This window comes from Polypterus senegalus, chromosome 16, assembly GCF_016835505.1.
Source record: "Polypterus senegalus isolate Bchr_013 chromosome 16, ASM1683550v1, whole genome shotgun sequence".
In the NCBI taxonomy this organism is placed as follows: Eukaryota; Metazoa; Chordata; class Cladistia; order Polypteriformes; family Polypteridae; genus Polypterus; species Polypterus senegalus.
In genome coordinates this window covers 29285509-29308462 of record NC_053169.1, presented here as the reverse complement: position 1 = coordinate 29308462, position 22954 = coordinate 29285509, and the positions used below count along the sequence as shown (strand labels likewise).

Here is a 22954-nt window from a genome sequence, read left to right as displayed (position 1 = left end):
CTTTCCAGACTTTTTCTGGGATAAGGTACCATACTTATGCTTTTAACATTTCCGATTCAACCTTTGTAGAAAGGTCAAAACAATTATGATGAGCATGCGGTACACACCAGTCTATATGGTACTGAAGAAAGTAGGCACAAAGCAAAGGGAAAAATATTACCAGCACTAGCAACTTGGCGTGCGCTACACTGCGCGTTGGATGACCACAGTTAAAGGACTCAATCGTAAGGACCTCTCGTAGGGTGTCTCATTGGCACACTTTTGCCTCTTTCTTTCGCGATCACGGCGTAATCTGTCTTCTCTCTCTGTAGGGGTTTCAGTTGCCTTTCGTTGTGCGGCAGAGACGCGTCGTTGAGCTAATCTGTGTGAATGCTGAGTGTCCGTTTCTTGCGAGCGACTGTCACGCCTTTGCCTCTTTGCTTCGTGATCACGCTGTAATGTGTCCTCTCGCAGCAGCAGGTTTAGTTGTGTTTCGTTTCGGCATTGTTCCGTAAGGTCTCCTCCGTACAAGTGCACATGGGTAGCTGAAGACGGAAAGGCATAGTGGGCATAGTGAAACACACGAAGTGGTGACCAGGGGAACCATCCGACTCAGACGAAGGGCTCGAAAATTATTTATTTAATTTTTTTTTTTTTTGTTATGAACTTCCCCAAAAGAGTTGATCCCTGTAAATAGTTAATAGTATATGAACAATATAATCTGTTGTAGTACGGGCATTAATTAGCGTCACACCTCATAACCTGCATACACCACGTGTTTGGCTGTAACGCAAGAAGCCCGGTGGACGCTGTAAGGGTAGGTTGTGGTTTCTGTTTCTTTTGTGACTTTTTTATTTCATTTTATTGATTATTTAATAGGCAGAGGGGAGAAGACGTTAATGTGACACTGTCTATTTCTTTACTTTTGTTTTGAAAAGATTTTCAGGAACAGGAAAAATAAAAGCAAATGGGAAAGAACTGAGGGGGGTAAGCAGGAATTCTGAGAGGGGACAGACTGGGGCTTTTCTACAGGGCGGCTATACAGCCAAAAGGAACGCGGACCCGGACACGGACACTGCGCTGGGCTTTTATTATATAGATTAGTAGAGTTCTTTTTAGAAGGAAAATTGGCCATTTCTTAGACATGACTACATCTCATTGTTGAAAAAGAACAGAATGAACGTTTAGAAGAAGATACTGTTACAGAGAACTTCGGGGAACATTAGAAGAACTCCAGATGTCTCAGATTTTTCTGTCAGGGAAAACGGGAAATCCATGGATTCCAGCATGACCCAGAAAGGTCACAGGAAGTGCACGCCCAAAGTGAGGTCCAAACAACCACTGATGTCACATCTGGTTAGGTGACCTAAAGGCTGAATAAAAGGAAAGGCAAAATTCCACGGAGTCAGATCACTTGCAGCCTTAGTTTGAGAACAAACTCATATCATATCAGATATTGGTTTCTGATCAATGCAGTAGGGAACTTCCAGACACTGAGAGAGTACTAAGAAATTGATTTACAATATAAAGATTGTTTAATCTTTTGCTAAAGCATTTTAACCCCAGAGCAGGCAATGTGGACTAAGGATGTCCAGTTGGTATTCTGATTTTATTTTCATTTATCCATTCATCCGTCCATTCTCTGTACCCTCTTATCTAGGGCAGAAATTCTTACATAAATTAACAGTAGTACAGACCATAAGTGCAATGTGTAGCGAAGCAACATTTAACCCACGATTCAACACATCGTTAGGTATCTAGAAGTGGTGGAAGTAGTGTATCATACTGTGACAGTATCCCTGTTCTTGATTGGCCAGCCAACTCGCCTGACCTTAACCCCATAGAAAATCTATGGGGTATTGTGAAGAGGAAGATGCAATACACCAGACCCAATAATTCAGAAGAGCTGAAGGCCACTATCAGAGCAACATGGGCTCTCATAACACCTGAGCAGTGCCACAGACTGATTGACTCCATGCCACGCCGCATTGCTGCAGTAATCCAGGCCAATGGAGCCCCAACTAAATATTGAGTGCTGTACATGCTCATACTTTTCATGTTCATACCTTTCATTTGGCTAACATTTCTAAAAGTCCTTTTTTTGCATTGGTCTTAATTGATATTCTAATTTACCGAGATACTGAATTTGGGACTTTCATTAGTTGTCAGCTATAATCATCAAAATTAAAAGATATAAACATTTGAAATACATCAGTCTGTGTGTAATGAATGAATCTAATATACAAGTTTCACTTTTTGAATTTAATTACTGAAATAAATCAACTTTGTCATGGTATTCTAATTTTATGACCGGCACCTGTATCTGAACGGATTTATCTGCATTCTGCATTTGTCCCTGCCCTTTCTGATCTGTGTTTTCTTTTAAATGAAAAGCTACCAATAAGAAATACAGAAATCATTCTTAGATGATCTGTACTAACTGAATGCACCAGTTCAGCTGCCGAACTTCTAAATATCTTGATATATTTGTATCTGCCTGGGGTGATCTCCTCGTGAAATGCAGTTTATCATTGACAGAAAGGATTAATAATTCGTTCAAACTGATTTTTTTTGTTTTTGCTTGACACCCACGAGGCACCTGGGAAATAAATGTTACTTCTAATACTGTACACTATTTTCTTTTTATGGACTTTGAGATGGTCTTAGGTCAGATATGACCAAAATGTTTTTTTTATTTCAAAAGTGGAAAAAATTATTGCTACTACTACCTCAAATTCTGTTCAGTTATAGATTTTCTATTACTTTTATGCACTTTTTGATGTGCCTGTGTCAAATGTGACCAAATTTAAAAGGGAAAGAATGAATAAATATTCCATTCATTTGTGTTGGTTTAAAACTCGTCATTATCTGCTGCTTACCGTCCGCTGAACATGTCTGGCCCACCTAAATATCTTTGTTGGAAAATCTGGCCCAACTGAATTTGGAATTGAATAAGCCCGCCGTAAGCACTAGGCCACACTGTCTGCCCAGAGGCTGCTCTCCAAGACACAGTCTAGTGGAAGCTGGAATGGAGCAGAGAGCAGTGACATCTGTGGCTTACAGCTATTTGTATACGTTTGAAAAAAACACTTTTATATTTAGGGTAGAAAAGGACTTGCACACTGAAGAAAAGTTAAACAGAGTCAAAACACAAAAAAGAAAGAAAAACACAGGTAAGCATCAGGTATGTAACAGTGAAAACAGCATCATATTGTTGCATTTATTTATAAGGAATAAAAAATCTGGTGCACTTATTTTTTTAGGAAATTAAACAAAATAAACAGTGATTTTACTTCCTTTCTTTCCTTCTTTCTTTTATAACCTTTGATAAAAAGAAAACGTTTGTGCTCAACCATCCAAATTCCAATTTATCCAGTGCCACAGTATATTGAAGCTTGCATTGCAAAATAAAGCATTTCATACAGGAAGAAAATCAACAATGTTTTATGTTTAGAGAACACATCATCTACCGTACTTATTTCCAAAAGCATGAAAACTCCGCTCCTAATTTAATACTGTTTGTTGTAGAAGAGTACAATTGTTTACTCAAAGTCTAAAAGTTTAGTCAATTTCTGTTTTAGAGTGTTTAATTTTAAACTAGTTACTTTTCCATACAATCAATAAAAAAAAGCTTTCACTTTTTTGGGGTATAAATTCTATAAATCCACTGGTTCCAATTTATTTGTGGCCTATAATGTGTATTGGGCATAATGATTCAAAACTACTCTTTAACTGACTATTCAACCATCAATTTTACAAATTTACATGTTGTAATAAAATATCACAGGGAGTTGTATACAATGGCAAGAAAAAGTATGTGATCCCTTTTGAAATAACCTTATTTATGTATAACTTTGTCTTTAAATATGGTCTGATCTTCATCTAAGTTTCACAGTCTGGTTTAACTACCACGTACACATTATTACAATGTATTGTTCTTCTACATATTGAATAAATCATTTATAAATGTGTAGGAAATGTTTAAATGTTGGGAAAAGTATGTGAATCCCTAGGCCGATGACTTCAACAGAAGCTAACTGGAGTCAAGAGTTAGCAAACCTGGCATCCAGTCAATGAAATGAAGTGTGGTTTAGAGTTATGGTGACTTTAAATAAAAGTTAAAATACTACTTCTGGTTAACAGAAATAGCCCAAAAGTTGATAGAAATCTACGTTTTGTACCTAATACTTGTATGCAAAATTTGGTTGACCTAAGTGAGAGCATACTCAAGTTATCATGTTTACGTACACACAAACACAGATAGACACACAGACGTAATTCCAAAAATGGTATTTTTGGACTCAGGGAGGTCTAAAACATTGAGATTCATCAAAATCTTGAAATGGGATTTTTGGACGATTACAATGCATTCCCTATACTTCATATACGAGAAAGTCAGGGAGGTCTAAAATGTCGAGATTCATCAAAATCTCGACATCGAATCTTCGGGTGATTACAATACTTTCCATACACTTCGTATACAAGAAAGTAAAAAGAAGCATTTTCTGATGTAAAGCATGTTTCTCAAAAAAGAGCTTTAAGAAGATCTACCATCGAGAACTGTTAATTTATGCAAAGCTGGAAAGGGTTACAAACTAATTTCAAAGAGTTTAGATGTTCATCAGTCCACAGTTAGAGAAACGGTGTATAAATAGAGATAATTTAGTACTTTGGCTACTCTCCCCAGAAATGGGCACCCAGCCATGACAACTCAAAAAGCATAACACAGAATGCTGATGAAACTAAGGTTGATTTTTTTAGGAAGAATATGCAACAGTACATATGGTGTAAAAAAGGCAGCACATACCAAAATGAAAACATAATTCAGTTGGTGAAGGTAGCATCATGATTTGGGGCAGCTTTGCCACCTCTGGGCAACTTTTCATCATTAAGTAGAAAATGAATTTCAAAGATTTTCAAGGTATAATACAGGATAATGTCAGGGTGGCGGTCTGCCAACTAAAGATCGGTAGAGACTAGGTGATGCAGCAAGATAATGGCCCTAAGCACCAAAGTAAACCTTTTACAGAATGGCTTAAAATATCTGCCTTTTAGAGTGGCCCAGACTTTAACCCAACAGAGGCACCAGACATCCTATGAATATGGATGAGCTGAAGCAGTTCTGTAAGGAAGAATGATCTACAATTCCTCCTAAATGTTGTGCAGGTCTGACCCACAGCTAGATCAAGTGTTTAAGGTTGCTGCTTCCAAAGGAGGTTAAACCAATTATTAAATCCAAGGGTTCACTTGTGTTGTTGACAGCACACTGTTAATGTTTCATGGGTTTGTTCAATAAAGACATTAAATATTATAATTGTTTGTGCGTTATTAGCTTAAAGATATTGTGTTTGTCTATACTTGTGACTTAGATGAAGATCAGATCACATTTCATGACCAGTTAATGCAGAAAACTAGGTCAGTCCAACAGGAAAAATTGTGTCAAGAACAGGCCATTCATCTTTAAAAAGTCCATTTTACTGAGTTTCTCTAAAATAACATCAGGTCATGTTTTGAAGATCATTAAAGTCCTGCTCTCCATCCCAGTACTTGGTCATTTATTCCATGTGTCTTCCATCATATCCCAATGGTTTACCATGAATGGCAGAAACCAGCATTGTAAGGCATAATCACACCCAAACACTGCATCAGCTTAGATTCACCAATTAACCAAACATGGCCTTCTTTGGAATATGAGAAGAAAAATTGATTACCAGAAGGAAGACCTATACAGGTGCATGGGGAGCGTGCGAATTCCACACAAGATAAGGTTTCTATAGCGTTTCATGGATGTCAGGTTCAGTGGAAACTGTAAATTGGTCCAGTATGAGTAAGTATGTGGTGTGCATGTAACTGTGTGTCACCACTCTCTGTTGGATTAAATGGGTCATAGAGGAGCTAAACAAATATACACAAATATGCCATTCTTCTTTCATACACATGTATGATTTATACACATGCACTGCGATAAGAAAACATGTGTCTTTACTAATTGGCAATTAGGCTGCCACCCACCTGTCTGTGGTGTTCACAAACTCTCCTTGTGTCCATATTGGTTTTTCCAGAAGTTGCTCTGGTTTTCTTACCACATCTGAAAGAAATATGTTAATTTAATTGATGGCTCTGAATTGGCTATGTATGTGCAGGAGTAAGCCCTATAATGGACTGGCACTTCACTAAAGGTAGGCACCTGCCATGCATCCAGTGCTGCTGGAATAGGATCGAGTCTGGAACTGGATGAAGCCAACTTAAGAAAGGATGAATGGAAATATTTAAACAAATTTATTAGAAGTCATTCACATGCCTGTGCGCACACACACATATGCAGGGTGGGCAAAAGTAGGTTTACATTTGTTCATATGGAAAAAGACGAGGTTATGATTTTTATAATAGCTTTATTCAATGAAAGATATAATTTGTAAGTGCTCAAATTGCTGGTCTCGCATACTCACAAGTGGAAACCTACTTTTGCTCACCCCTCCTATATATATATATATAGGACCTCTGGTCACGAACGTTTCCAATCATGTACAAATTGAGTTACGATCAAAAAATTTGCCAGTATTTTGCATCTGTTCACAACCACACACTCTGGTGGTGAACAAAACACTGCCGGCCAGCTTCCCTATGTGCGTTCGTAAGCGCCAATGATTTCCCATTCTCCGTTTTCCATTTTCTTTTGTTTGCGTATACAGGGCCTAACAAAGCAGCTGATGTTGCAAAAGGAGTTGCAATGTTAACCAAGCAGAGGCCTCAAGTGCTGGAATAAGTGGAAAAATTATTGCTAGTGTGGTTGAACGAGAAGCACATTGCAGGGGATAGCGTAAGCCAGGTGATCATATGCAAGAAAGCCAGGAAAATTCATGGCGATTTGCTGAAAAAAAATCCTTCTTCGAGTGGCGAAGGTGAGGAATTTAAAGCCAGTAGAGGATGGTTTAAAAAGTTTTGCAAGAGAAGTGGCATTTAATTTATTTTCCCTGTGCTTAAAACTCATAAAAGTGCTTACAGCGAGCAGTTCGTAAGGGTCTAGCGTGAACTCTTACAATTTTTGTTTTCTCTGTTGTTCAAGGTTTTCTCTGTGTTATTCAATGTTTTTACATTTAGTTTACTATTACACTGTGCATTCTATGGTATAATTAACTATTTTTGTGCTTAAAAATATATATATTTACATGCAGTTCGTATGGTCTGGAACGGATTAATTCCTATGGGGAAATTATGTTCAGGTCGTGACCAAATCGGGTCACGTCCAGAGTTTTGGAAAGAATTATGGTCATGACCAGAGGTACCACTTGTATATATATATATATATATATATATATATATATATATATATATATACTGTACATAGCATTTACAGTATGTGTATGTGTGTGCACCGTAGCCCAGAGTTTCTCAACATTTAAGTATTTGTGACCCGAGTTTTCATAATAGTTTTAATCACGCCCCCCCTAACAATTTTTTGAAATGTAGATGCATATTTTATTATACCTACTTAACTTTTATCGACATTTATCTAACTCTATATTTATTGTTCTAGTATCAGAATGTAGTTTAAGTTAATTTGTTTTGGTTTCAACAGATTTTTTTTCATATTTTTGGTTCTTGTTTTCTTTTTTCACATCTTCGTGCCCCCCTTTTTGTTATTTTGCACCCCCCTAGGGGGGCCTGCCCCACAGGCTGAGAACCACTGCCGTAGCCTATATAGTTGAATATGTAGCATGGGAGCACATTGGTTAAAAGTGGTTCTTCATAGACTAAACATCCTGGGTTTCAATCCTGCACCTGTTTGTTGTCTCTGTGGAGTTTACATGTTTGTCCCACAGCTACTTGGGTGTTCCTATAAGTACTCTGGTTTTCCTCATAAATCCCTAAATATGGGCAGGTTAGGTTATCTGGCAACTCTAACATGACTTCAATGTGGGTGTGTTTATGGGCTGATGTCCTGTCTGGTTTTGTTTCCTACTTTGTGCTCAGTGCTTCTGGAACAGGCTGTACACCCACTGTAACCTTGGACTTGAATGTTTTATATATATTATATACTGTATATATATATATATATATATATATATATCTATATATATATATATATATATATATATATACACGAGGGATGTTCAAAAAGTTTACCCACTTTTATATTTTCGTTGGAAACAGTGAAGGCGGAAGGAGTAGTAATTGGGCATTAAAAACTTGGTACAATGCTGGGAAAACTGCATCGCAAAACAAGGTGACTGTGTAGAAAAGTGTTGTAATTTGTAATTTGTTTTTGAAACTCTTAATAGAGTTAAAAAAAAGTGCAGAAACTTTTTTTATGTCCCACGTGTGTGTGTGTGTTTGTGTGTATATATATGTATATATATATATATATATATATATATATATATATATATATATATATATATATATATATATATATATATATATATATGTATGTGTGTGCCATATAGTACTTGATAAATAATACAAACAGTACACAACACGTATTTCGCCCTAATTTGCCCTATATTTATATATTTGCCAGAACCTCTGTTGGAGAAGTGTAGTCAAAAAAAATAGTGATCCTGCATAAAAATGGGAATAGCTACAGAATAAGATGTATAGTTCCATTCAAACGTTTGGGCACACTTGGCCAAATTACATAATTTGTTCAGATTTGAAATAAAAAAATGCTAAATACAGTTTTTACAGCAAACAAACTGAAACAATGGCATTTTTATGTAAATGTTATGTACAGTTAGGATTAATTGGATGAACTAAAAAATATTAACAAATAAAACATTAAATTTAGCATGTCAAAAGTTTGGGCATCTTTTCAGTTGTAATGTCTCAAACTTGTTAGGGGTTAGTCTGGTCTGGCATATCTCATTAGGTGTTAGTCTGGTTAAGAACTGTCATTAGGAATTGATAATTGCAGAGCCTAATAATTTCTTTGACTTTTCAAATATTGTGTGACACTTAACCTTCTAGGCAACTGACTGAGGATCTGAAATGTAAAACTAACTGATGCCTACAAGGCTATAAAAGATATGAAAGCTTCCAGCTAGCAATTTTCATTGTCAAAAATGTCAAGAGGAACTGTGGAAGTCCTGACAAGACCTGGAAGACCATGACGGCTGTCAGACAGAAGAGTAAAACTATCATATAACTAAAAGGGATCTGCAGGCAGGTTTACCCAAGAAAGTGCACTTCTCTACCGTGCAGTGTAACTTACACAGAAATGCCCTTCATGGTGAAATCATCAGAAGTAAATCTGCAATTTTATCACAAAAACATCTGCACAAGACAGGGGCATTTTTGGACCAGGTGCTGTGCATTGATGAAGTCGAAACTCAAATTTTTGGCCTTAACAACAACAAAAGGTTTGTTTGAAGTAGAAAGGTGCAGCATTTTTAAATTCAGAGGTGGATCTGTTATGCTTTGTAGATGTGTTGCAGTTAGTCGTACAGAAAATGTCGTACGAGTAAAGGAAATAATGGATTCCACTAAATATGAACAAATCCTCAAGGAGAATGTCAGGAAACTGAAGCCGAGAAAGGGAAGGCTTCTACAAGACAATACACATTGAAATCTACTATGAAGTTCCTCAAGAAACACAAGGTGGAGGTTTTGGAATGCAATTGCAGTCCCTAGATTTTGAAAATCTGTGCATAGACCTTAAACATGCTCTGCACACAAGACAACTCAAGAATATCTCACAGTGGAAACTGATCTGCAAGAAAGAATGGGGAGAAACTTCCAAAGACTCATAGTTGGCTACAAAAACATTTGCAAGCTATGAACATTCCTAAAGGGGTTTTGACTAAGTACTGATTTAGCAGGACCACCAAAATTTTTCAAATGACACTATTAACTGTTTTATTTACTTACTGTACTTTTTTAGTTCATCAAATAAATCGTAACTATACATTAATATTTAATTATAATAATGGTATTGCTTTAGTTTGTTTGCTGTCATAGCTGTATTTACTTTTTTTACTTCAAATGTCAAAGATAATTATGTAATTTGGCCAGAGGTATCCAAACCTTTGCATGGAACTATATATCACTGATATTAAAATTAAGTGGTAGTCTTGAATTATCCGAGTTTGAAGACGCGTGGAAGAGCTGTGTCTCTTTTTATATGTTACTTACTCCATGGCATTGTGTTGTGTAGCTAGATAGGAGGAAGTGGAAAGGAAGATGGGAGAGTGGAGAAGGGCTTTAGAAGGTAGAGGATTCAAGATATACACGAAGAAGACAAAATATCTGCAGTTTCATGATTACCAGGATTCGGATGTCAGCCTGCAAGTAGAGCTATTTAACAAAATACATAAGTTGAAATGTCTCAGAATAGTGGTAGTTCAAGATGGGTGAATGAATGCAGAGATAATCCAGAGAGTGCAGTGTGAATGGAAGAACTGGAAGAAGGTGTCAGGAGTATTGTGTGATCGAAAAATTAATGTGAAGGTACAAGGTAAAATTTTTAAGAAAGTGGTAAGGCCAGCAATGATGTATAGAGCTGAGACATGGGGTAGTAAAGGGAGTGTAGGAGAAGAAGTTGGATGTGGCAGAAATGAGAATGTCGAGATGGATGTGTGACGTTACAAAAAAGGACAGAATAAGAAATGAGACAATCAGTGTTACAACAAAAATGGGAGAGCTATCTAAGAAAGTAGAGGAAAGTAGGGTGAAGTGATATGGGCATGTGATGAGGAAACACAATGAATATGTTGGTAAAAGAATGATGGGAATGGAAATACAAGGGAAGAGAAAGTGAGGGAGGCCTAAGATTAAATTAACAGAAGACCTGGGGTGAAGGTGCAGGACCAAGTCGTATCGAGAAGGTTGATCAGGCACATGGACCACATGTTGAAGTGGGAAAGGATGATGTGGAAGAATGTCATTTACTGTATGTAGTTTGTAATGGACAAAACTGGACAATGGCAAACAATGTTATAAATATCCATGGAAAAAAGAAAACAAATCTCCCATGACTCGTGCTGCAAACCTACAGTACATGACATTAATCTAGTTGTATCCTTAAAAAGCTTGTTTGCTGCAATATTGTTAAAATGTTATTTCTGGAATAATCTGTGCACATCATAAACTGGAAACTAAAGCATCATGGGAGAGAGTTTTTAAACTGGTCAAGAGTCCTGTTTTCAAAAAACCTCAGTACAATTTTGCAAAGCCATAATTGAAAATATGATCACATTCTCCATTGTTGTCTGGTTTGGTCCAGCAATAGTCCAATCCAAAAATAAATTACAGCGTGTTGTGAGGTCTGCTGAGAAAATTATTGGCTGTGCTCTTCCATCTGTTGCAGACCTGTACACATCTAGTGTCACTAACCATGTCAAAAGGATCACCAGGGACTCATCTCACCAAGGTCATCGCTTGCTCCCAAAACTCCCCTCTGGTAATTGCTTTAGGGCAATTAAGGGTAAAATGAACGGACACCTAAACAGCTTCTTTTCCAGACCCATAACCTTCGCAAGCCAGCAATTTAGCCTGTCTTACAACATTTATTAATCTGTTCTCTCATACTCTGCTTGAAGGTGTGTGTATGTACAGTACACGTATATGTATGTATGTATGTGCGTGTGCATGAGCACTGCATTAATGTCTTCACCTGCACATCATCATCTCCTTTATAATTGCACTATTCTGCAACTGTTTATAACGTACATATGTTGTTTAAATTGTTATTCATGTGATTATGCTATTTTATATTATAAGCAGCTCCAAAGCCGCCAAATTAAATTCCTGAACATTAGGTACTGGCCAATTAAAGCAATTCCAATTCTACCGTTGCTCACTATTGGGTCGTGCTCTGTCAGAAAACTAATTCTGTCCTTTTTCCACAGAAATGTGAGAATAACATTTTTTTCTCTGGCACCACTACAAGCTATGGGGTAAGTAACATTTTTGCATGGCATATTCATTCAAAGTCAGTTTCCCTAACTCTTATACTGAATTCGATACAGTACATACTAATCTTGTGCCCCAGTTCCATTTTTTCCCAGCAGGTGTCACTGTAAAACAACAGTAATTTCACAGAAGCCTAAACACGCCACAGTGCGCTCCTTATGGTATTCCCTTTGGCTTCTGCCTTTTCCAGCACTGCCTCTTTCTAAAGACAGTGAAAACCTAAAGGTTTATTACTGTAATATTATTATTAATACTGCAATACAGCTCCAGTGTTAATAATAATATTTATTCACAGTTTCTCCTTCATTCCTTCACATTCATAAAAAAAATAAATAAATAAAAATAAAAACAGATTTACTAAGAAAATCCTGGCTTGGTGGTTGGTGTTTAAAAATTTCTAGACCGAGCACTCTAAAATCCTTCCACTCTCTGGAAGTTCAGGTTCAATGGTAAGCATGCTGCAACTGTGAAATAAAACAAACATTGTCATTCATAAGTTTGAAAGAAATATTACAATGTTGATATGTTATATATATATATATATAAACATAATACAAAAAATACATATTGTTTCATATACACAAACACCATTAAAATACTTTACACATTTCTCTAAACCATGTAAACAGCATCCCACACTGAATACAAAAGCGACATGTGTGTACCATCTCTGTATTCACAACACGGATAAACCAAATTTTGCAAACAAAGGTAGTTTTTGGGACATCTAGATTTACAATATTTTCATACATTTAGAACACTGGATGTTTAAAAAATACTGAAATGGATAGTTGGCTCAGTATTTTCATTTGTATTGGCTGGTTTAAAAATCTAATGATAGAAAGGATGGGGTCCTAAAGAAACTGGCAGCTTCTCGCTAGAGAGTAGGTGGCATCACTAAGGGGAGATAAGGGACGTCCCTTTATAGGAGATAAGATTCAAAGCATATAATGTACAGGAATTTAAAAAGTTCAAATTTAGGGGATTTTGGTACTACGCTATTTTTTTTCCTTATTAATAGCATTCATTATTTTTCAATTTTGAAAGCCCTTTTCTCTGTAGTGCCTTACACACTGTAAATCTTACCATGAACACAATTTTGTATATTTCAGTCCCAGGGAAAATGTTGAACTTGCTTTGGGTAAAAAAAAAGAGAAAACATAATCAACTGTAAAAGATGAATTAATCAACTGTTTCTGGATGAAGGCCTGAGTTTGATGGACATACAAGTGATCATCTCTTCTGCTCTACAAAAGAACCTTTAAGAATCCTGAGGCATATTTTTACGGAAAATGACAGACTGCCTCTGCTGAAATTGCTGCTTACGGCGCTTTTTTTTGTCCCACTGACACAGCAATATCATTTTGAAAGTTGTTCGGAATGTTTTATTGCACAATGCGTAACACATGGGGTTTACTGTGCTGTTCACATAGCATAACCAGTAACTCAGGTCCCATAAGGTTTTGGGGATACATTCATTACAAAACGTGTTCACTAGTACAATGATGTTGTATGGCGTCCATGTAATGATGAAGGCAAAAAGAATAGCGCTAAGCGTCTGTGCAGCTTTCTTCTCTTTCACGAGTGACATCCTTTTGCGCTTTGTAATTTGTGTTCGTGCTCTTGCAGCAAAGCGTTTGGCCATTGCTGCTTCTTTGAAGGAGATGGGCATGGACGTGGACTTCGCTGCTGAGGCTATGGTATCTGATGGTTTGGGCACATCGATAGCTGGCATTGACTCCATTGGCATCTTGGTAAAGCACTGGTGGTAACTATTCTCTACTTTTTCATTCTTTTCTTTCCTGGACATTCGTTGTTTGCTACCTACATTAAGCCTGCGGTGGTCATCTTCGGACATATCCATATCTTCGGAAGAAGCCAGATGAGAGTTCATGGCCTCTCTGAGGCCTGGAAGTTTCAATACAATTGAGTAAATAGCTCTTGTTTCAGGTATCTCCTCTTCATCAGAAGAACCTGACTGGTCCAAGGAGGCAGCTGCATCATTGTTATTCCAGCTGTCACTACTGCTCTGATCCTGGTCTGCCTCAGGGCTGGACTTAAAAGACTTCACCACTGGCCACAAGTGAAATCGACTTCGCTTTCTCCTAGATGGTCTCCTCACAGAGGACTGGGTCAGTTCGTAACTGCTACAACTCCTAGAGCTACCAGTCTGGTGGACAAACTGGGCTGTTTCAGCATCACTACCAGAAGCCTGCAACCCGGCCAGCTCTTTGGTTCGTTTTTCAGTTTCTTTGTAAATCCTCCAGTACAGTATTGTCATGATGGTAACAGGTAAATAAAAGGCAGCTATTGCAGTACAGAATGTGATAATAGGCTCCGAGAGAAATGGAATGAAGCACTGATCCGCAGGCACTGTGCGTTTCCCAACAAAGTATTGCCAAAATAAAATGGCAGGTGCCCAAAGGATAAAGGAGACTGACCAGGCCAGTCCTATCATGATTCCTGCTCGTTTTGTTGTTCTCTTTGCTCTGTAAGTAAGTGGCCTGGTAACAGAAAAGTACCTGTCAAAACTTATTACTAAAAGATTCATGACTGAGGCATTACTGGCAACGTAGTCAATGGCTAACCACAAATCACATGCTAAGCCTCCTAAGGCCCACTTGTCCATAATAATGTAAGTCGTATAAAGGTTCATTGAAATGACACCAATGATTAAATCCGCAAAAGCAAGACTGAGGAGAAAATAATTATTCACTGTCTTTAGCTGCTTGTTGACCTTGAAAGACAACAGTACCAGGATGTTTCCGATTATGGTTACCAGGGATAAGCTGCCAGTGAGAAAGGCAATTAGGACCACCTGCCAAACTGTATGCCCACCTAGTGGATCAAAAGAAGATTTGGGAATCGGGGTAGCATTTTGTGACAGCTGCAGGGCTGAGTCTTCTCCAGGAAAGGAACCATTCTCAATGGGGTTAAAGGGGTCATTCCACTTATTTTCGTGAAGAAAACCTGTGTCCTGGTAGGCCTTGATTCTGTTGCTGGAGCTTAAAATCAAGCTGGACGCTGTGCTGTTGTAGGTCAAGCTCATGTTGACTGTCTGGCATATTCTGTAAAATAGAAATAAAAAGTATTAGCAATAGTGGTACATTTTTTTCTTATACTGAATGTTTAGCCCATTTGAATACAGTACATCAAAACACCAATTATGGGGCTAGATTTAATATACTTGAATAATCAAGACAGAATGGAGAGCATAGCCTTAACTGAACCACTAGCAGGGGGTGCTCGAGTTTAGGCTGCAGGTTGTTGTTTTTCCTTCCTAATTATTTAATTAGAAGGCAATCCTTGCCAAAAACACTTAATTTAATGTTATGAACTTTTAAGTGTTTTCCTTCTACTGTGTTACGTCATTCTTATATTCTACACTTTTGCATTCTACTGATATTCTCATAAATGATTTATATCTCAGAGCAGATTAGAAATCCTCAGCTTGTCACTCTTTTTCCACTTCCATTTCCCTTCTAAATCTCTCTATTATATAAAAACATCCAGGAACGAGACAAGACTTTTTAGCCTGGGATGAGACGTGACTTTTTCAGAGAGATACTTTCAAGTCCCGCAAGACGAGACCATGTGCCAAGAGATTTAACCACACCCAGGGCCGGAAATAAAAGAGTAGATGACAAAGTAGAACATCGTAAAGAATTCAAAAACGTTGGCATGATACACATGCAGAGCAGGTTAGAGATAATAAAAGTACTAAAATTCGAAAGTCTCAAAAAATGATAGTAAAGATCGCATTAGCGGCAAACAAATGGAAATTATTACTTGGTGAAATGACGGAACAGTGAAAAGAGATCAAATATATTGTTCGGATTTAAACTTTAAGTAAGAGACTTGTAGATTGTCTAATTCTTGTTGCCATCAGGGAAAAGGAGTGTTTCTTCCCAATGAAGAGGCGTATCCGTGAGAATTAAAAGATTTGTTGTTTGGTGAAAGTGAAATCCACATACGCGAGCAGCAGAGAAGCGAAATGGATGGTGTGTAGGGCAGGCTGTGGGGTTGGCGAGCGAAGCGAGCAGGGGGCAAAGCCCCCTAGTATTTTATTAAAACAGATATTTCATGATGAACACACACGCAAACATACACACACAGAGTTGTAAATGGGACCAGGTTAGGTGGTGGACTGCTGGTCTCTTTTTCATTTTCATGTCAGTTGATTAAGAGAATAAGAAGCAACTGAACACCATGAAGGTGAAAGAGGAAGGAGAAAAGAAGACATAAAGGGCTGGGAATCCCACTAAGCAAGTTAACCAAAGTGAAGAATTGTCTCAGGACTTTGCTGGGGCGACTTCTTTGCACTTTTGTTTTTCTTTATGCTTTACCGCTTGACTTACGCTAATTAGTGTATTTTGCTTCCGCCTCCCTATGTAAACCACTTAAAGTCCTCATCACTTTGATCCTAGCTTCCCAGTAGAACAGAGCTTTTTAAAGTGCTAACCATGTCAACATTCATATATCCTTCTTCTTTCATTCTCTTTTGAACAGTTGCAACTCAAGATATTTAACAAGGTCATCCCAGTACCTCAACTGTTCCTCCCGGGCATATAGCTCATGGGCCAAGATCAATGGTGAAGAGTAATGAGACACAGACAAAAATATAACAAACAGTGCTTCTTTATTGTCAGTGAAAAACAGAAAAACTCACTTTCATCAAAAATAATGAAAATAAAAAACACAAAGTCCTGGTGACACATTTTAGATGATTCAAAAGATAAAAAACAAGAAAAAAAATGTACATTCCATAAATTCCTTTCTTCCTCTTCGGTCCAAAACAAGGTCAAGAAAAAGAACCGGGATTAAACTATGTGCAAACTTAAGTACTGACTAACCCCACTCCTTTGTTCTAGGGTCTTACACACTCATGTACTATCACACTCTTCTCCTCCTTCAGATGTTTCTATCAAGCAGGCTTAGGCAGAAAAGACAAGCTTAGCATTTATTGACTCTAATTTATACATCTGTGGGACAGCCCACAGACCAATCCCCTTCCATCACCATTTACTTTCCCTCCAGTGATGGCTATCAGTGCAGCACTGGGTGCTCATCACGTCATTTCCTCCCAGAAGTCTTCATCAGTGAGTGTAGACAGACATTCGTCTCACTGACTCGCTTCATCACTCCTTATGCCTCCGGTAAGCTTTCTTTAGCTCTTTTTCCGAGACCCTTAAACTCTTAAGATTTCTCTTTTTTATTTAACGAGCCTTCCTCCTTTTGTAACCCATCAAACTCCTATTCGATTGTTTCGCTGTGCTTACCAAATCCTCCTGTTGCTGCACCTACTATTCTGCCTAAAAAACTAAGTGCTGTCACCTTCTTTATTTGTCTACACATAATGTCAGGCTATAAAATAGTATTATTTATTCCCTTATGACGTGATCTGTTATACCAACCCTTCTTTTATTCCTGTTCTATTATTTCACAATGACAACAGTCTCACAGGCCATACCTTGTGCTTCGATATATATGTATTGTTGTACACACAAGCCTCAGGAGTGCTCCTTTGGCTTGGATTGAATGGGAATTATGGGAAAGGTGAAGAGTGTGACATAATAGGTTAACTACCTTTTCCCCTTGTCCTCTAGACTGGAGGAAGACAAACTGGGTGAACCATCCGGTCCTTCCCCTACTTAAGGACAGAGACTGCCGGGAGTCAGCATTCATTCTGCTCTCTAAAAGAACACATCTCTCTATAGCTCTAAAACAACGCTGGACTATTGATCCTCCATTTACTGTATTTCACTGATTTATTTCAAGACTTCGTATTAAGCAGATTTGCCATGTTGGTTTCCCAACTCTTTGATAATGTCTCCCTTTTTATATTACAACATACAAAATGAAGTACACTTGTATTTGTATAAGGTTATGTTAAAACCACATTGATAAAGGTCATGTGAAGAGACTATTTTTCCACGTGGATTAATAAAGTATATTAAATCAAATCAAAATAAAGAACATAACAGAGTACTTATTTATGTTTTAAAACACTGTTTGTTGTTAATATATAATCATTTCATACAAGTGCCTAATTGTACTGGAAATAAACTAACAAACTAGGTTTACATACATTGAATTAATTCTTGCAGTTTAAAAAATATCTCCTATTAATCATGAACATTGATCCAAATCACAATTTTATCTGTTGGAAATAGATCAATGTTGCTTTTCATTAGATAGATAGATAGATAGATAGATAGATAGATACTTTATTAATTTTATGTAGGTCTAATGACGACAACTGAAATCTATCAATGATGATCAGCTGATGCATATTGCAATGTTGTGTATAACACTCCTGTATTCTTTTGATTTTTTGTGTTACAGATACATTTTCTTTCTCTGAAGTATTTTATCAGATTTTATAAATATAAATAGTTGAAACGCACACGCAGGTTATGTACAACGTGAGCATGTGTGACCTGTCTGACTCTGTTGAGTCTCTTTGTGGTGGTTGACTTTGATTATCATAGTTAATGCTTCAGTATGGCAGTTGTGTCTTCTTTCAGTGCCACTAGATGGCATGTTAAACATGTTATTGAGTGACATTTTGCCCATTTATTTTTGAGAGTCCTCTGACTCTGTTTGTACTATATATATATATATACAGTATATATATATATATATATATATATATATATATATATATATATATATATATATATATACATGTTCAGCAGCACATGTTTCTTCATAATACACCAGCAAGTAAGAAGCATTTCCCCTTCCATAAAGAAAAAACAGTGCAAGGTGACAGGATGCTAAAGCACTATGTCGTTTTTTTTGTTTAACATTTTATCAAGCCTGCATTTCTGTAATAAACCGGTGACTCACAATTATCTTAAAAGTCAGAACAACAGTGCCCAAGGTCAAGTGTTTCTTCAGATCTTGAAAGCCAAAACAAATGGCTGCACATTGTGAAGTTAGGATTAGCAGGCATATAATATATTCCAATTTTTCATTGTCCATGCACACTTCAGTACTCGTTCATGATTCCCAAGCTCCAGTGAGCACTGGGATTAAAGCTAAGCCTCTAAATGTAAATTTAAAATAATTTAAGAGTTGTGTTAATACTGGGATCTGATCTGGAGAAAACACATTATCATCTTAACACTGTGTTTTAGATGCTCAAAATGAAGCACGTCCAACGTGAGACATTACACATAGATATCTTCCTCGGACTGTCATCCAATAAAGTCCACATTCTATTTGCACTTGGTTTAAATTACTTTCTACACAGCTTATGGGTCCTGTGATTTTCTTCACTGTTTCTGAGAGCCGGAAACACGAGCAAGTCACACAACCTTTCTACCTCACTAATCTTCTGCTTGAGTGATTCCTTCGCACATGCCAGTCATCAACTATCTTAACCAATCACCATAGCAACATAAATTACTTCTGAGACCTATAATCTGATTGGCTCAACTTTTCGACTCTACCTCTGGCCAGACACATATCTGGGAATTATTGTAAATTCCAGAGCAAAGCAAATCTATAAGAACAGTTTCATGTCTGACAGCGTTAGATTTCCCTCTTTTCATAACAGCTACTTCAATTCAGAGAGATAGCAACAGTGTGAAGGCAGGTGACAAGTGACTGGGCAAAAGAGAAAATCTAATATATTATTTTACTTCTTTCAATTTGTATGACTGGGTTTAGCTACCTGACCAGACTACTGATTAATCCAATGAAAAGATTGGCTGATGGGTTGCACATTTGGCTTGTAGCAACAACAGAAAATAAATTGATGATTAAAATGAACACCTTACTACACTAGATATGTATAATACTGCAAACAAAACTGCAAAACTTCTATATTTAAGTAACATCCCGGTGTTTAAAGATGCAGAAATAACTAAAATTAACCTCTTTCTCTCTTCCTGCATATACAGTACATGAAGATCTAGAGTTCAATGCACAATTATTAGGTCAGTGCCTAATGAAGATTTCATGCAATTTCTTATATTTTGCAGTGATACACACAGCTATAAGCTCAGGCTTCCCTTTTTAAGTTTCCCAGTGGCAGCTCATCTCTGACCAATTAGAGAAATGCAGTCCAAACCACATTTTGCTCTGAATAATATTTTCAAACTATTTTCTTTCTATCTCATAAAGAAGGTTCACAAAATTGAGAAAATGAAGCTTGATTTTATGATTTGCTGTTTCATTCTGTTTATTTCTATATGTTACTCTTTTTCCTAACAAGTTACAATTATAAAATAAAGCTTACAGCAGGTGTATCTATCAGCATCCTCCGCTATGCACCACCAGGCACTGACTGTTTGGATCCTTTCAGCACCGGACATTTTTGGGGTGGCAGGTCAGGGAGGATAAGCAGCTGTTGTCATGCTGAATGAATTCCTGAGCAGAAGCACGGCTATTTTGAAAATGTCACCTAAAACTAAGAAAGATAATCTGCTTCTGAGCTAAGATACAGACAGACAGACAGACAGACAGACAGACAGACAGACAGACAGACAGATAGATAGATAGATAGATAGATAGATAGATAGATAGATAGATAGATAGATAGATAGATAGACAGATATGAAAGGCATTATATGATAGATAGATAGATAGATAGATAGATAGATAGATAGATAGATAGATAGATAGAGTTATTTGTTCCAAAGAGGAATTTAACCCTTTATTGAAGTTGTCAAGAAAATTATGGCAAACAACGACCCTCTTCAGATACACACAAACATTACAAAAATGAAGAACACCTCTGAGATTGATAAACATTTGCATGCAGTTAGATGGCCGCCAGGATGGCTCCTCTCTTCTCATACACAACATGCTTTTGCATTTCTCTTACTCTTCTCACTTACTCCTAGGCTACAGGGTGAGCGCCACACTGGCTTGGCTGCAAATGTCCACACATTACATCCTTTCTGAAGTTATTCCTCTGCAAGATTTTCCATTATATTTAGTCCATGATCAAATCTGTGTAGTCCATTTCTAATTTGAGGAGGCTTAAACCCCTCCCAGTAGCTTGAGGACTAATACAGGACGTAGCACTTCACATCATGCCAATCACTTTCACCAATTTAAAGTGGCTAATTATGCTAGCACACCCTTTCTGGAATGTGGCAGGAAAGCTGTAGCACACAAATATACAATATGTATGTGAGATAAATTAATGGAAGGGATTATTAAAGAAAAGATTGATCAACACACGGCAAGAAGACCAGAGTATGAGTTTTATTGAAGAGTCAGCATGGGTTCAGATGTTTTACTAACATGCTGGAATTCTATGAGGAAGAAACCAAAATATCTGATCAAAGTGGAACAAAATGATATTATTTATGTGGACTTTCAGAAAGCATTTGATAAGGTGCCACATGAGAGATTGGCTGTCAAACTAAAAGAAGTGGGAGTTCAGGGTGTGGTGTGTAGATGGGTGCGGAATTGGCTCAAGGACATGAAGCAGAGGGTTATGGTGCAAGAAACCTCATCAGAATTGGCTGACATTAAGAGTGGTGTCCCTCAAGGGTCAGTGTTAGGGTCACTGCTATTTTTAATACATATAAATTATTTAGATTGTAATATAAATAACAAGCAGGTTATGTTTGCAGATGATACCAGGCTAGGTAGCTTGGAAGCTAATCAAGAATCCGTTGAATCACTTGGATGGACTTGGACAGCATATGGCTTGGGCAGATTTGTGGCAGATGAAATTTTATATCAGTATGTGTCAAGTATTACATGTAGGAAATAAAAATGTGAGGTTTGAATCCACAATGGAAGGTCTGAAAAAGTACACCTCATGAGCCAGATTTAGGAGTCATAGTGGACTCATCACTATCAACTTCCAGACAGTGATCAGAAGCCATTAAGAAGGTGGACAGAATGTTAGTTTATATAGCGCCCTGATGTATATAATACAAATTTAAGGAAGTTATGCTCAAGATTTACAACAACGCACTTGTGAGACCTCACTTGTGTACAGTGTTGGTCTCCTGGCTACAAAAAGTACATAGCAGCACGAGAAAAAGTCCAGAGAAGAGCAACTAGGCTGATTTCAGAGCTCCAGAAAATGAATTATGAAGAAAGATCAAAAGAGCCGAGCCTATACAGTTTAAGCAAAAAGTGATTAAGAGATGACATGATTGAAGTGTTTGCAATTATGAAGGAAATGAGTACAGTGGATCGAGACAGTTATTTTAAAATGAGTTCATCAAGCATACGGGGGCACAGTTGGAAAATTGTTAAGGGTTAATTTCACAAAAACACTTGGATGTTTTACTTCACGCAGAGGAGCACAGACACATGTAATAAGTTACAGAAATTTGAAATCCTTAAGTCTCAAAACCTAAACAACATGTACAGATTGAAGAATTCCATGGAGGAATTTCAACAAAAAATGCTAAACCCTAATGATAGTAACACTAATACAAATTTTTAAGCTTGTATTGAAACTGAACGCAGTACATGGATACATAATTTTTAGTGTGCCAAGTTGTTATATAGATGATTATTAAAGAATATCTAATCTAATCTAATCTAATCTAATGATGACATCACATGCCATGACCCCATTAGCTCACATTAGTGGCAATAAATGCCATAACCATGAACATCATGACCATTGCCATTAAAAATGCCCACAAAGGAGCAATACCCCTTAACAAATCAATAATTCAAAAGAGCATAACTGTTGTGTTACCAATATAATGCTAAAATTATAAAGACCAAGTGCAAATACATAAAATGTAAACAGTTAGAAACTCGGGACAAGTAAATACATTATGTCATTTGTCATACTTTATGATTGAACCTTCTTTCAAATAAGATGAGCACACAGTCACAGAGTTAAATAATTAGCAATCAAAATATCATCTCAGCTTGTTGTTCCCTTAACGCTGAAAGTTACTTCAGCAATAAAGGATACAAGACAGGAACCAACCCTTCAATAAACCTCAATCCATCACAGTCACTCATATGCTGTTTTGATAATGTTTGTTATTTATGTATTTAGGTCTGTACTGTGCTTTTGACACAACAAAGGTCCATTACTGGTTACTGGCATTATTTTCTTATTTGA

General features: G+C 37.1%; 1 protein-coding gene across 3 annotated transcripts in view; it reads right to left on the bottom strand.

The window, feature by feature from the left end:
• Window positions 1-12487: 12487 nt before the first annotated feature.
• LOC120516780 (muscarinic acetylcholine receptor M3-like) overlaps window positions 12488-22954 on the bottom strand; it is a 510502-nt gene continuing 500035 nt past the window's right edge. For all 3 annotated transcript variants that reach the window (XM_039738717.1, XM_039738719.1, XM_039738718.1), the window contains one exon: window positions 12488-14957. In XM_039738717.1, coding sequence (XP_039594651.1) covers window positions 13151-14938 — 1788 coding nt within the window. In that variant the 5' untranslated portion in view covers window positions 14939-14957 and the 3' untranslated portion in view covers window positions 12488-13150. The remainder of the gene's footprint in view (window positions 14958-22954) is intronic.